Raw genomic sequence first — 13986 nt, 5'->3', positions numbered from 1 at the left:
AAATCAGAGCATTATAACCTTTTTTCCTATTTTTTTGGTGATGGCTGTGGTGTTGGAACTATGTGTAGGAGAAACCATTATTAATACTATTGTAAAGCACAGGCTATCAAAATATTTTAAAAATAAAAGCTTTTTTGGTTAAAAAAAAAGCTTTGGTTTGGGCTATTTCTGAACAACTGAAAAAATTCGCAGGAATGCTAAAAAACAAAAAAATCAAACATTAGATACAAGTATCTTGAATATTAAGGAAAAAGAATTTTTGATGGATGCCAACAAGCAATCAACCCATAAATATTTTAGTATCTTCAACGTGTAATGCCAATTCTTGCCAAGATTCCTGTTTTGAAAATGTGTTTCCTCCACATTTGGATTTTTCTTTCTTTGGCCAAGTAACTCTCTCGTTGTCTTTACTCCTGGAGTATTTTATTGCTGTTATTGTCACTGTTTAATATGCTGGGTTGTAAAAGTACAGTAAAAGTAAGTAAAATCCCTATTCTTTATCACACCTATATTCAAAGCCCACAACTAAGTCTCAATTTTCGGAAGAGACAGTCAAGCAGTTTCCACCCAAGATTAGATAGTTCAGAACTATGTCAACCGCCTACATTCCACCTATATACTGTAAAGACATTTAAACTGATATTCCTTAGTTTGACTACTTGTCCTCTTTGGTTCCGGCATGATACCCTAAGACCCTTTATTCTTACAATGATGTGGAAGCTTCTGGACAAAGGTCTAATCTTTTAGTTTTAATCTCCTTTCAGGACATGAGAATATGGTGAATAAATTTAGTGTTATCTCCTGACTCCCCCTCAGTAGTCTCTGTACTATTATAAAAACTAACAAGTAAGTATGCATTCAAAAATGTTTAAACTTGCAATTGGAAAAACATACTCAAGAACTAGAAGACTGTGAGGAGAGCTAGTAGAAAGGGCTACAAGATCAATCTCACTGTTAGTAGAGTTAGGAATTTATGGGAAAATGGGTATTGACACACTGTATGACTAAAGCCCAATCAAAAACAACCTTGTAACAACCTAGTAAATGATGATTCGATTTGTAAGAAAGTGTTAAGAAACACAGATAGCTTAAGATAACATCATAAATTCCACATATACATATATATAGACATAACTACTGCAATTTTCCTGAGTCTTAGTATGAAAAGGTCACTTACTAAAATGAGAAAAATATTTCTGATGGACGCCAAAATTCTTTGAGATGTACAATGGCTAGGGAGCTTTGCCTTGTACATGCTGGACCCAGATTTGATTCCCAGCATACCATTTGGTCCCCTGAGCGCCAACAGGAGTGCTTCCTGAGTGCAGAGCCAGGAGTAAACCCTGATCATCACTGGGTGTGGCTCAAAAACTAAAAAGAAAGAAAGAAAGAAAAAGGGATGGACTTTCACCTGGGCACTCTAATATGAACAAAATTTGGGTTAGAGAATGAACAGAAAGCAAAGAAACAAAGACCGTAGAACAGAAACAGCAGTAGTCAGCAGAAGCACTCTAGTTTTCTTTTATATTAGTATCATGATAATATAGTTAAGAAGAAAATAAGGCTTCTTTTTAAAAATATTTCATACATTTTAGAAAAATGCAAAGACTGAATCAAAGTATCAAATAAACCTTGACATACTCACTTTCTAATTATAATTAAAAAAAAGCCACGAGATTAGGCAGGGAAACCCCAATGTAAAATTCAATTTGGGCTTGTTTGAGTGCTTCTTCATAGAAACAGTAGCATAATTTAAAGATGTAGGACACATCAGTAGAAATTTGGAATTTTATGTATAAATTAATTATCTTATATATCCAATGCAATTTATTATGAAGATTCTAAAACACTACGAAGTGTTTTAGAAGGCACTGTTCTAGTTTCAGGGGAAGTAGTAGTGTGCAAAATAAAATCTTTGCCTTCATAGAATTTATATAAAGAGTTAGATTACCAGGGGAAAACTTCAAAGTTTTGACCCCCAGTCTCCATACTGGTAAAATTGGATAGATATTAGCAAGTCCTTAAAAGAAAATATAGTGGACGGGGAGATGGCCCAATGGGCAGAGCATGTGCTCGGCACATGGGAGGTGGGTTCTAGACCAGGCACCACTGAATGGACCCCAACCACTGAGTCAGGAAGAGTACTGAGCACTGCATAGTATAGTCTCAAAACAAAATAGAGAGTAACATATTTCATATTTATTTACATATTTATTGTAAGGGCTGGAGCGATAGCACAGCGGTAGGGCATTTGCCTTGCACGCAGCCAACATGGCTGACCCGAGTTCGAATCCTCCGCCCCTCTCGGAGAGCCCGGCAAGCTACCGAGAGTATCTCGCCCGCACGGCAGAGCCTGGCAAGCTCCCCGTGACGTATTCGATATGCCAGACACAGTAACAACAAAGTCTCCAATGGAGACGTTACTGGGCCCGCTCGAACAAATTGATGATCAACGGGAGGGCCTTTACTTACTTACTTATTTACTGTAAATTGTTTTCATATAAATTATTTATTAACATTTAGTAGTTTTTATAGTAAAGAATAGCTACTCAAAAATCTATATAACCACTGGAGTTACTGTATCAAATTAAAAAATTTGTTTTTATTAAATTAAAAAATTATTTTAACGAGTATAATTTTCGTATCTCAGATACACATTTTGTTTTTAATCAGTTAGAACACTGACAAAAAAGGGGCTATGGGCCCTGATATATAGCAATTAGATACCCTGATCTCAATTCTTAGTTCCACCATTACTAGTGATATGATCCTACACAAAGTGAACCACTTGTGGAATTGTTTTGCTAAGCATAAAATAAGAATGGAATTATTTGATCTACCTACTTAGTGGTAGAATAAATAATGAATTTCAAAATGTAAATGATTAGGAGAGCAAAAATAAGTTAATTTATCTCCATCTTATGTCATGCTCTCTATATAAAAATCACAAACAACATTTAGTTGGAGATATGTGGAGGGAAGGAAATTACAAGAAGTCACTTCTTAAGTGGATCAAAAATAGAAAAAAAATTAAAATGCTGTGCACAAATGACCATTCTTCTCTTTCCCACTACAAGATCGTGCCTACCTAGAAACAGGTTTGAAGATGCTCATAACTAACTCTACTTTCTTGTATGACGGGAGATTTTAGAAGAAAAGGGGTTTGTTTGTTTAAAAATAACATTTGTGAACTAAGACTACAGGTACAAAGTTGTATCATCTACATTAATTCATTTATACAGAGCTTTCAATAGGATCCCAGTTTGATGAATAAAACGGCACAAAACAAAAAGAAGAGGGGGAGAGAGAGACAAAAATACATGATAAGGATATAAGTAAATATGGCAGTAGCATAAAAGAGATAAAAGAATTAAAGAAAAAAGACAAAGGGAAAGAGAACAGATCCTAACAATAAAGCAACATAAGAAGATTTCCCCCCTTGGGGTAAGAAAAAAATAGAAGCAGGGATAAATGTAACAGATGTGAAAAACAGAGTAAAGAAAATACACATATACAGGAGAACAAAAGACAAAATCAAAGTAACAGTGACAAGATAAAGAAGAATAAAAAAGGAGAAATAAAAGCTACAAGACAGATGTCAGAAAAAGATGTTTAAACTGTACACATGATAGACAAATACTTGAAAGAAGAAATAAAAACCACAAATTCATTTTTATCTTACGTAGGCAAGTGAACATTCAATCACTATATATTTCAAAAATCTCTACACAATTAATTTGGAAGCTGGATAGAAGAGGCAAGTCTTTCATAAGAAGCTGGTTGACAGACTAGATCATTTAACAGGAAGATTAGGATACTGAGAGAGAAGGTGACTTCACAATCCTAATGCACTCAAAGGAAAGAAAGAGGTGCAGATGAATAACTGCATTAGAACAAGCAAACTGAAAATATAAAATTGGTTTCATTTTTTAAACAGTACATTAGAAATGAATTTCTCGGAATTTTAAATTTTCCTGACTTCATCAATGGTACGTGTTTAGGAATCTTGGTCTGAATACACTTTGTGGGGGGAGGGGGGCCCTTGAGGATTTATATGCTTCTCTCACTCCTGTTTAACTGTCATAACTTACTCAACAGACCGACCCATAATCAAGCGTCTTGAATATCTGCAGTAAGATTCCAAAAAATAGTGATTATGCCATGGAACTAGAAGTAGAAGAAAGTAACACAGATAGGTACACATTTCCCCTCAAAGATATATGAAATATTTTATTAATGAGCTTTTAAAATAAATGTAAAAATAGCTCAAGTGTAATGATATGAACTTTACTGATGTCTTATAATATAATTCATAAAATGTTAATTTGTCTATGTTTAAATGTTCTGAATTGCTCACTTTTGAAGAGCATATCAATTTACTATTTTACTTAGCCGGCAGCATTTCTGACATGCTTTACTATTACATAATATTTCTAGCATCTGTAATAAGGCTTGGAAAATGGCATGACTGTGTCATATCTATATCTATATATATCTATATATAGATATATATAATGCACAGTATGTGTACCATGCAGAATGTATCACAGTACGAATAAAATGGTGCCCTCTACAAAATCAGAACTTCTTGGGCAACAGTGCTGTAACAATCCTGTGCTACCGGCACTACAAAGTGCAAAGGTTCACTGGGTGAGAAAGAGCTAAGGACAGAGTTTCCTCATTATACTCTCCCTAAACGATTCTAGCTCAACTATTTCTTAAGATATTAATTACTCTTTCTCCCTCCACCTGCTATCAGAAGTTAGGCTGAGGATGGCTTTTAGGAAAACAATGCAATAAAGCTATTGTCACCCAAGAGGAAGGCTGATGTTTTGTACAGTGCATTATTAATCACATTTGAGACTTAGATAAAACATCACAATGAAATAATAATTATGTGATTTGTAATTCTGAATCGAAAGAAAATATCTAGATTGGTTAAAACATCTCATCTAGCACATAAAAAATTGTTAAAAAAAGAGAAAGTATCTGCATTTTAAAAACAAAATAAATCATATTAAAAATATAAATAAAGGAAAAATGAAGAATAGCAATGATCTTATTACTCACTCTAATATATAGCTGCATCATTTCCTTTTCTCTTTGGGGGTTACGGTACTTTTCATAGAAATCACGTCGCTTCTTTGTTTCTTTAGAGACTTTATCTTTTCTTTCCCGTTTTTCTGCAGGTTCATCTGAACTATCAGAAGAGGACTGTAAGTGTATCTTCGGCTTTTCTACTTCAATATAGTTTTCATTAGGATTCAGCACTATCACGCCATAACCTTCCTATTTTGAAAGCAAAGAAGGCAGTGTAATTTAATCTTAGGAACATTCCAGTCCATAAAAAAGTTCTTAAATCTGCTATTACATGACTTGATACTAATGCACGTTTATTAAAATATTCCTTTAAAAAGACCACAGTTCTAATTTTTCCAAAAGAAATTCAATTGAAATTGTTTGTCTGCATCATGGGTGTAAATAAGTAGAGATTATAAGAACAAAATGACATAATTACAATTTATAAATTATGAAGCTTAAATTAAAAGTGCTTAAATCTCCTAGAATACCCCAAATAACTGAAATAAATGATGAAATAAGAATATTTTCAACAACATTAATACCTAAATGTTGAGAAAATAACATCATTGAAACTTAAGTTAAAATCCAAACCACATTTTGTAGGATTCTTTTTCCTTTACAAGGATGTTTTAATAAAGATTTTCCATTTGAAAAGGAAAAATGACTAAAGTTGATCTAACGTTCTACAGATACAAGTATATACTATGATATATTTACACATGTACATCTCTGAATATGTACATAGACATTACTGACCTAAATATGTAATGTTCACCTGTGTACCTTGAAATTCTTAATCTCTCTTTTTTTTTGAGGACAAACAAATCATAAGACAAAATAAAACCATTCTAATACCCTGTTCTAATGTATAAAAGCAATTCTGATTCTAAAATTCCCTATTTTTCATTTATCATAAACATTTCCCTTTATTAAATATAGCACTAAAGGCGATATGTCCCAAAGTTGAAAAATACATAAATAAACCTTTTAAAAACACTTCAAGGACAGTTTTTTGGGGGTATGATTTACTCTTAGCAAGGAAAAACATTTATATGGTTACAGGTAAGGAAACTCGATATAATATTAAACATTATACAAAATTTTGAAATTAATATGAATCACATCTTTTTTATTTAATTCTGTACTGTGAGTAGTCCAATTTTCCCAAGTAAAATGTACAGGATTACACTTAAAACATCTAGATATTATAGCAAAATAAAAACATAAATGTTAAGGAAAATAAAGTTTAAAGGTATGCTTTAAAAATGACACAGGTCATTTTTCCCACGCTATAATTGTAGAGCTAAAAATTTTTATTTCAGTTTAAAAGTTAAATTCATTTTTGCCCCATCAATAAGATTTTTTAAAACCTGAGAGCAATAATACTAAATCAATGTTAGTATAGGCTCAATGATCTTATTTTAAAATACAGTGCTAGACATAGCTGCTTTTTTAAACAACTACAAACTACAAACTTAAGTTTATTGGGAGCATTTTAATTCTCATTTTATCGCTTCTCCCAGCCCCTATTCACCCATCAAATGATACTACTGTTTAAAACTATAACGTAATTTGAGTTTTTTTCCCAAGATCACTGAAATTCTGATTTTAATAATAGTACTGTTAATTAAGACATGTTTGTCTTACATACATATGAAAACTATATAACACATATATAATATACCAAACTAACAAAATAACACATATTCTTCAATACATGTTCGAATAAAAGTTTAAGATAAATGCCTCTTTCAGGAATGGCTTATAAAATACTTTCCAATTTCAAATTTTAAATGTTCTACTTCAGAGTACAAGCGACAGCTCCCCTCCCCACCCCCGTAAAGTTTCTTAGCTGGCAAGTCAAAGTTTTACCAACAAAAGATATTTTATTTGGTCCTGCTTTATTCTAATCTGTAGAGCTATTCAAAAGTCTTGTAATTCATTGTGATCACTGTCAGGTAGACAGATTGTCACTTGGTGATTTTCTACAGTTGGACACACTTGACTAGTTATTAAAATCACATTTGAAGTAAGTTCCTACCCCTCTTACTTGTGCCTCTTACAACTTTTCACGCCCGTCTCAAATTTCAGTTATAACTTCTCCTCCCACCAAAAGTAAGTTAAAGAACACTGTTGCACTCTACTAAACAGGGTGAAATGGAGGCATTCACTACACTGTCTCTGGTGTAAGGAACATAGTCAAAAAAGGTCACCATAGGCCAAAAAGAAAATTGCCTCCTTACTAGATTCTGTACTGTGAGTAAGTGGTCTCCTGTCATGCTTCTTCCCTGCCTTCTCTGAGTGAATTGAACTTTAAACACACACACACACACACACACACACACACACACACACACACACACTCTCTCTCTCTCTCTCCCTCTCTTTCTCTCTTCTCATACTTATACATGAGTGTTAGCAAGTCTATAACAGAATTTGAGAATTCTAGATATGAAAACAGCTATATACATTTAAACAAGACCAAAAAAAATCAAACTCAAGGTAAAAAAGTAGGATTTTAAAAAACTGATAGAATGACAGCCTCATCGTGGCACCATGAATGAATTTCAAATAAAGGTGAAGTCTCCATGTAAAATTTATAGTTGCAAGTGTTACAAATTGTTACTCTAATTCTAACTTAATCAATAGAAAGAGTATTTTCATAATAGTAGGTCTACTGGAGCAGAAGCTTTTATTTTCATTCTTGAAAGTCAGAGAATGAAAAATATTGTGCCTGTGTGATTTTAAATGAAATCTGAAATTTGACGTGTCCCATCTAAATAAGTACAAAACACACACACACACACACACACACACACATAAATCATCAAAGAAGTAGTATTTGTCTAAGTTATCGATTATGTAACTGAAAATTACATGACTCATTTGTCCAATTTTATAAAGACACATTGTCAATTTTTCACCAAGGCATCAAAAGATGAAAAATGATTCTATATTTAAATTGTCACTATATAAATCAATTAAAAAATTTCATCATTTAGATTCCAACAATAAATGTTTCTCTTTAAACATACAATTTACTTAGAAAATATTTTATCATTTAGGTATTTCATACTGCCAATTTAATTACTGGAATAACAATTAGAATTTATTCAGGAAGATTTTCTAGAGAAATTAGAGCTAATTTTAATAAATGTCTTTGTTGCAAATTCAATTACCATTCTGTAAAAAAAAACCTTACATTTTTCAATTAAAATTTTCCTGATAAATTAATGCAATTTTCTGAGACCATTCATAACTATTTTATGACGAGGAGGAGAAAGCTGGAACAATAAAATAAAGTCAAGTTTCCCGTTTACATGCTTCATCCACAGATATATGGCAGCATTTTATCTTTTTTTCTTTTCCTATCACAGGTAAACACTCTCAAAACATTCCTTAATATGCTAAAACTACAATGACTTTTGCCATATCAACATTAACTCGTGGAAGCCAGGAGTCAAACACTAAGCAAACAAAGCTGACAGTAAGCCAATACTTAAACTTCACTATTTAAACCAGAGCAGTATCAATTAATGTACTGAAATCAAAACATAATTAAAAATACAATTTTTTCCATTAGCATTCAATCAACATGTACAGAAGTAAAAAGATACACAGTATAGATATAAATGTGCCCATGAAGTTTTACAAATGGCATGATGAAACTAGCCACCGAATAAACTGCAGAAGAACTAAGAACTGAGCACTAGCACTCCCACTGGAGGGTGTATAACTGGTGCTTAAAACCTTAAACAGTTTGCATGGAAGCATTTTTTTCATATTGAATTACTCGTTATGCATGTTAAATATATCCTAAGATAAAAAGGTAAGTGAGTTACAAATATACAGGGAAACTTTTATTATTTTGAGCAAGATAAAATGATCAAATTGATTATCTAACATTCTACACCTAAGTAAACAAAGCTTTTGGCATCCTTCACAATGATGTACCTAAGTCAACCCAATATTTGATATTTCAGAGCCAAAGCATACATAAAATTGCTAATTAACTTATATCTGACAACACAGTCTTATAGATCAAAAAGATGACCCAAAGTACAGATACTGACACGAAGTAAACTTTATCGCATTAATTTATTTTTCTCTTTTCTATCCCTTTTTTTAACTACAACTGTAGTTCATTTCAAGAGCTCTTTTCATAAGGTATAAACTATGGTATCTTAATCATAAACCCTCAGAATTTTATCACTAAACATAGCATTTTCTTAAGTTTAGCAGCTGCCACAATGACTTAAAAAAGAACATGATCACTTCCCTTCACTATACAATATATAGATGTGTTTACTAACAAATTTTAGTTCATTTGTCATTCAATCAACAGAGTATGGCTTAGGTTACAGAGGTTAAGAATGACGGGTGATGCCTAACACAACCAAAGAGGAAACTTGACTAGAGAAACAGCACAGACACGTACATATTTTGAAGATTCTTCATAGAGATAAAATTTTTAAATGCTAAATCAAAACCAGAAAGTATTTATTCCCCCAGATAAACCTTGCTGAAGGTTTATCCAAGTTAATTTGCCTATTAATTATCAACAAAAATTAAACATAGTCACAAATTCTTTATCTTGTCAAATCACTTGTGATTGACTAAACACAAAATCAGCTTCAATCATTCAGCTCTGCATCTTAATTTGCTAATTCCAAAAGTCACATGTGACCAAAGAGGTTATGGGCCAAAGTAGAATCCTTTGACCTATAAACTATCTGTTTTGGTCTTCATGTAAGAATCTGCAATAGACCATTTTACCCAGATTTATCAATCACAGTTCTTAAGTTCAACATTCTGCTGCTTATTTTTGAAAAAAGAAAGGTGCTCATCTTCAACAGAGATCAAATCAAAGCATAAGTTATATCTACATGTGGGTTAAAATGGGCAAACTGCTGTCCATTCATCTTTTTCTGAGAGATGTATGTTGTCTTCTCATCCTTTTCCCAAGGAGGACGTGTACATGCCACTGTTGCAACGTGCTAGGTGCAATAGTGAGATGAGGTCATGACAACCAATCAGAAGTCACTAGTGAAGCGTTAAAGTAAACATAGCATTGGAGCTGCAACTCTGCTGGAAAAAATGCCCCCTCCATTATTTCAGTAATTTTCTCAAGACGTGACCTGGGACTGAAACGACTGAAATGGCACTTGACTCTGTTTTTGTGCCTCTTCCCAATATGGATTTAGGTGACAGCACCCTGCTAATATTTTGCAAAATGTTTGTCATGACCAGACTTCAACTTTCAGCTTCTGAATTTTAATGCCGAGGTCCATGGTATAAAAATACCATAATATAGACCAATAGAGATTATCCCAGTTAAGTTTCCAACTTCAAATAGCTCATCAAGTTAGTCAGTAAAAGAAAACATGCCACAAAAAGTTTTCAGAGGACCACCTGTTGTCTATTATTTTTACATAGCACTTACTCATAAATCATAACACAGGGTAATTAATCAAGCTGTCAAAGAGAAGGTCAAAGGTTATATGGTAGAGTCAAAAGGTCATGCATGGGCTGATAGAGGTCAGGGTCACACTGCATTCCTCATTATCAAGTTGGGATGAGAGACGGCCCAAGCAAACAAAAGTGAAAGCAGATGGAGAAGTGAGTGGATAAAAAAAAGAAAAGAAAATTTCACAAACAAAAAGAAAAGTGAAAGAAGACTGTCAGCTGCCTTCAAGTAGAGAATAGAAGAGTAAAGAAATACACTGAAATGTGCTCAAAGGAGCTCAAGAACATAAAGAAACTACAGTTTTATTAATTAAATAAATTGAATATAACTTTTCTTGGCCATTTTATTAGTGCATACTAAGATATATTAGAAAATATATGCTTGCTTGCCATTTCTATACTTTGCCTAGCAAGTAGGCTCAAAAATAATTAGGGTACATGCAAAGAGTTCTAAGGATAAAGTATGGTTAAAAAAAAAAAGAAAACCTGTAAAAGGATTTCTTTCCTTTAACATTGTTTCAGAGTGACAACATAAATGCAAATAGTTTTAAGCCATAGGACAGATAATTTTGACTACCATACCAAGATATCTATAAGAATAAATTTATCAAAAAGTCCTTTTGAATAACAAAACAGTTATAAAATATTCTATTATTACTCTGGCCTGAATTAGATGCAGAATACTGTGCAAAATTAGCTGTCACCCTTTGCTCAAAATCTTTGTTAATCTCATTTTGAATGTTTGCAGCTTTATCAACACATGCATCAATGTCAGCTCCTTGGTTACTGAACCGCTGTAGTTGGAAGAAGATATAATTAAAATGTTTTGGCACAGAAAAGGTGAAATTGTATCTTCCCCTGTTCCCTTAGGAGTCTGTAAAACATGAAGGATATATTGACAAACACATACCCTTGTCTCTAGTTTTGACATTACAGGTCATCCAAGTGCTATTTATTTTAAAACATTCACTTTGCACCTACTCATATCATCTCCAACTGTTTCTAACTTTTCCTAGACTTTAAAACACTATGTTTCTTAAACTTCACAAATTTCTCTTCTAATCAACATATTTCTTACTATTCAAACTATACTGTAAATATACAACAGTATTAATAAAACATTTATTTTTCATTATCAATGTCAGATATATTTGTGGCATTATGGAACCTTTTATATCTTTGATATTCTTTTCTCTCCTTTCATAATAAAACATAGCATAAAACCACAGATATACAAATTAAGTTAAAAAGAAGTAACAAGTTTTAACTGTTGCTCAGTCAATGAGATATCAAAGCCACTAAATGGCTATCAGGAACCCTACAAATTCTCCTTCATGCTAACTTTGACAGAAAAAGTTAGATTATGAACTTTGATGTTCTGCATCCAAAATCATAAGACTATATACTCATGTTTTACAAAAGACCAATTTTCTTATTTACTATTAAAATTTATTACAAAACTGTATAAATATGATAGCTATGAAGCTAATGGGTATAGGAACATGGCCTTTCAAAATATTATCGCTTTGACCCATCATGCCATACAACATGTGCTTAGGTTTTAAAAAATATTATTAAAATAAGCCTGAGAATATTGATACAGAAAAACCACTTTCTCTTAAAATAATTCACCTCTCTCTCTCTGTTTTATTTCCAAAGTAAAGTGTTATTTAAACTTTTTGCGGTATACTAATGTTAAAGTTTTATGTTTGTTGTTCCAGAGTGTACCTGTCACAATGAGGACATAATTAAAGATCCCACATAGTTAAGAATCCAATAGCACATTAAACAATTCATACAGAAAATATTTAATAAGCAGCTACTATCTAGCAAGCACTAGCTTAGGTATACTTATGAAAGTCTGCTTTTGACTCATGATATATCTGTCCTGTAGAAAATTTCATATCAGAATCAAGTACATATCCTTAGAATGTCTACATAAAACCACCCTATCCTTCATGAGAAAGAGGAATATGAAAAGAAAGAAAAGAAAAGCATTATGAGAAAACATTACTAAAACTAAGAGAATTAGATTTTCAAGGATGACTGATCCTAAATTGTAAAGAGTACTGTATGTATATGTGTTGAATGATAGTTAAGTTTACCTCATAACAATGAAAATGAACTGCTTTGAGATTGTCTATTAATAAGTTCATGTTCACTGTATACAGACAGATATTTAAACATGAAAATGATTTCATAATCTAAGGAAAAACTTCTATATACATCTACCATCAACAAACAGGTGCAACTGAATATAATTATGATTTTTCCTTCCCACAGTGACCTATGTCAGAAGATCTTCTCAATACTTCTTCTACTAAATAATTTAATTACTTATGAGTTATGGTTTCTTTGTAACATTTTAAATGACTAACTCATTAAAATGCAAAAATATGCAAAACATGATGTCACCGGGTCAAACAGCTGTGTTGGTAAAATTATGGCTGCGAATGTCCCCAAGAACATGAAAATATTAATAATTTATATTGCTCATTAGATGGCGAAAACTCTTTAAACAGATTTAGAGACAGATTAATTTTATAATCACAAAATGCTACACTACCTCATGGTAACAAATCTTTCTACCATCTGTGACCCCTTGGTATATATAAAGCATAAAAATTCACAATGGCTTAAAGTTTTGTATATAATGTGCATATTCAGGAAAAAATGGCATAAGATCCTGAAAGATGGAGGTAAAGGACTTTGATTTAAAAAACACAATTATCTGTCAACTTTAATCACAACTTAATTTTCCTTCAATGAGATAAGACACAACAATGACAAATAAGTAATAGCATGCGACAGTCAACAAGTTATATTTCTGAAAACTCATTGAATGAGCTGTCTTATGCAGCTTTAAAAAAGTTACACTATTAGTTCAAAACTTTTGCGTGAACTTTTCAAAGAATGGCAAGAAAATAGCAAAATTATGTAAACAAGGTACCATCATTTTCAAAGTTCAAAATGTCTCATACCTATGTTTCGCAGTATCATGGGCTGAAAGCAAAGGACAGTGAAAAGCTCTCTCATCTATCAGCTATTTTTAGACACAAAATGTTTTTAGCTGAAAAACATCTGTGTTCATTGACAAATCTGCACTACTTAGCCAAGAAATGAATTTCATGTTTTCCTGTCTGTTTAGCAAATAAAACATTAAATACATTATTTAACCACTGTAGATTATAGGAATATATTCTTCTGGTATCAGCCAGCAGCAAGAGAATTGCTTCTATGTACACTTAATAATGTTCTTTACATTTACATTAATAATCTATCCTGGGCAAAAATGAATGACAAATTTGACATGTGGTCTTTTAGAAATTCACAATGATTAGGTAATACTAATTAAAAAACTCCACTTACAATTATTTCTTAAAACTCTTTAAAGCAGGAATAGAAGTATTATATCCATCTGGGTTCTGATGTCAAATA

General features: G+C 32.3%; 1 protein-coding gene across 6 annotated transcripts in view; it reads right to left on the bottom strand.

The window, feature by feature from the left end:
• Positions 1-13986, bottom strand: part of ARB2A (ARB2 cotranscriptional regulator A) — a 474471-nt gene that overhangs the window by 267094 nt on the left and 193391 nt on the right. For all 6 annotated transcript variants that reach the window (XM_056112439.1, XM_056112440.1, XM_056112435.1 and 3 more), the window contains one exon: positions 5071-5289. In XM_056112439.1, the coding sequence (XP_055968414.1) occupies positions 5071-5289 (219 nt within the window). The remainder of the gene's footprint in view (positions 1-5070; positions 5290-13986) is intronic.

The sequence above is a fragment of the Sorex fumeus genome, unplaced genomic scaffold (assembly GCF_029834395.1).
Source record: "Sorex fumeus unplaced genomic scaffold, SorFum_2.1 ptg000018l, whole genome shotgun sequence".
NCBI classification, from domain to species: domain Eukaryota; kingdom Metazoa; phylum Chordata; class Mammalia; order Eulipotyphla; family Soricidae; genus Sorex; species Sorex fumeus.
This window is presented reverse-complemented; position numbering and strand designations above follow the sequence as displayed.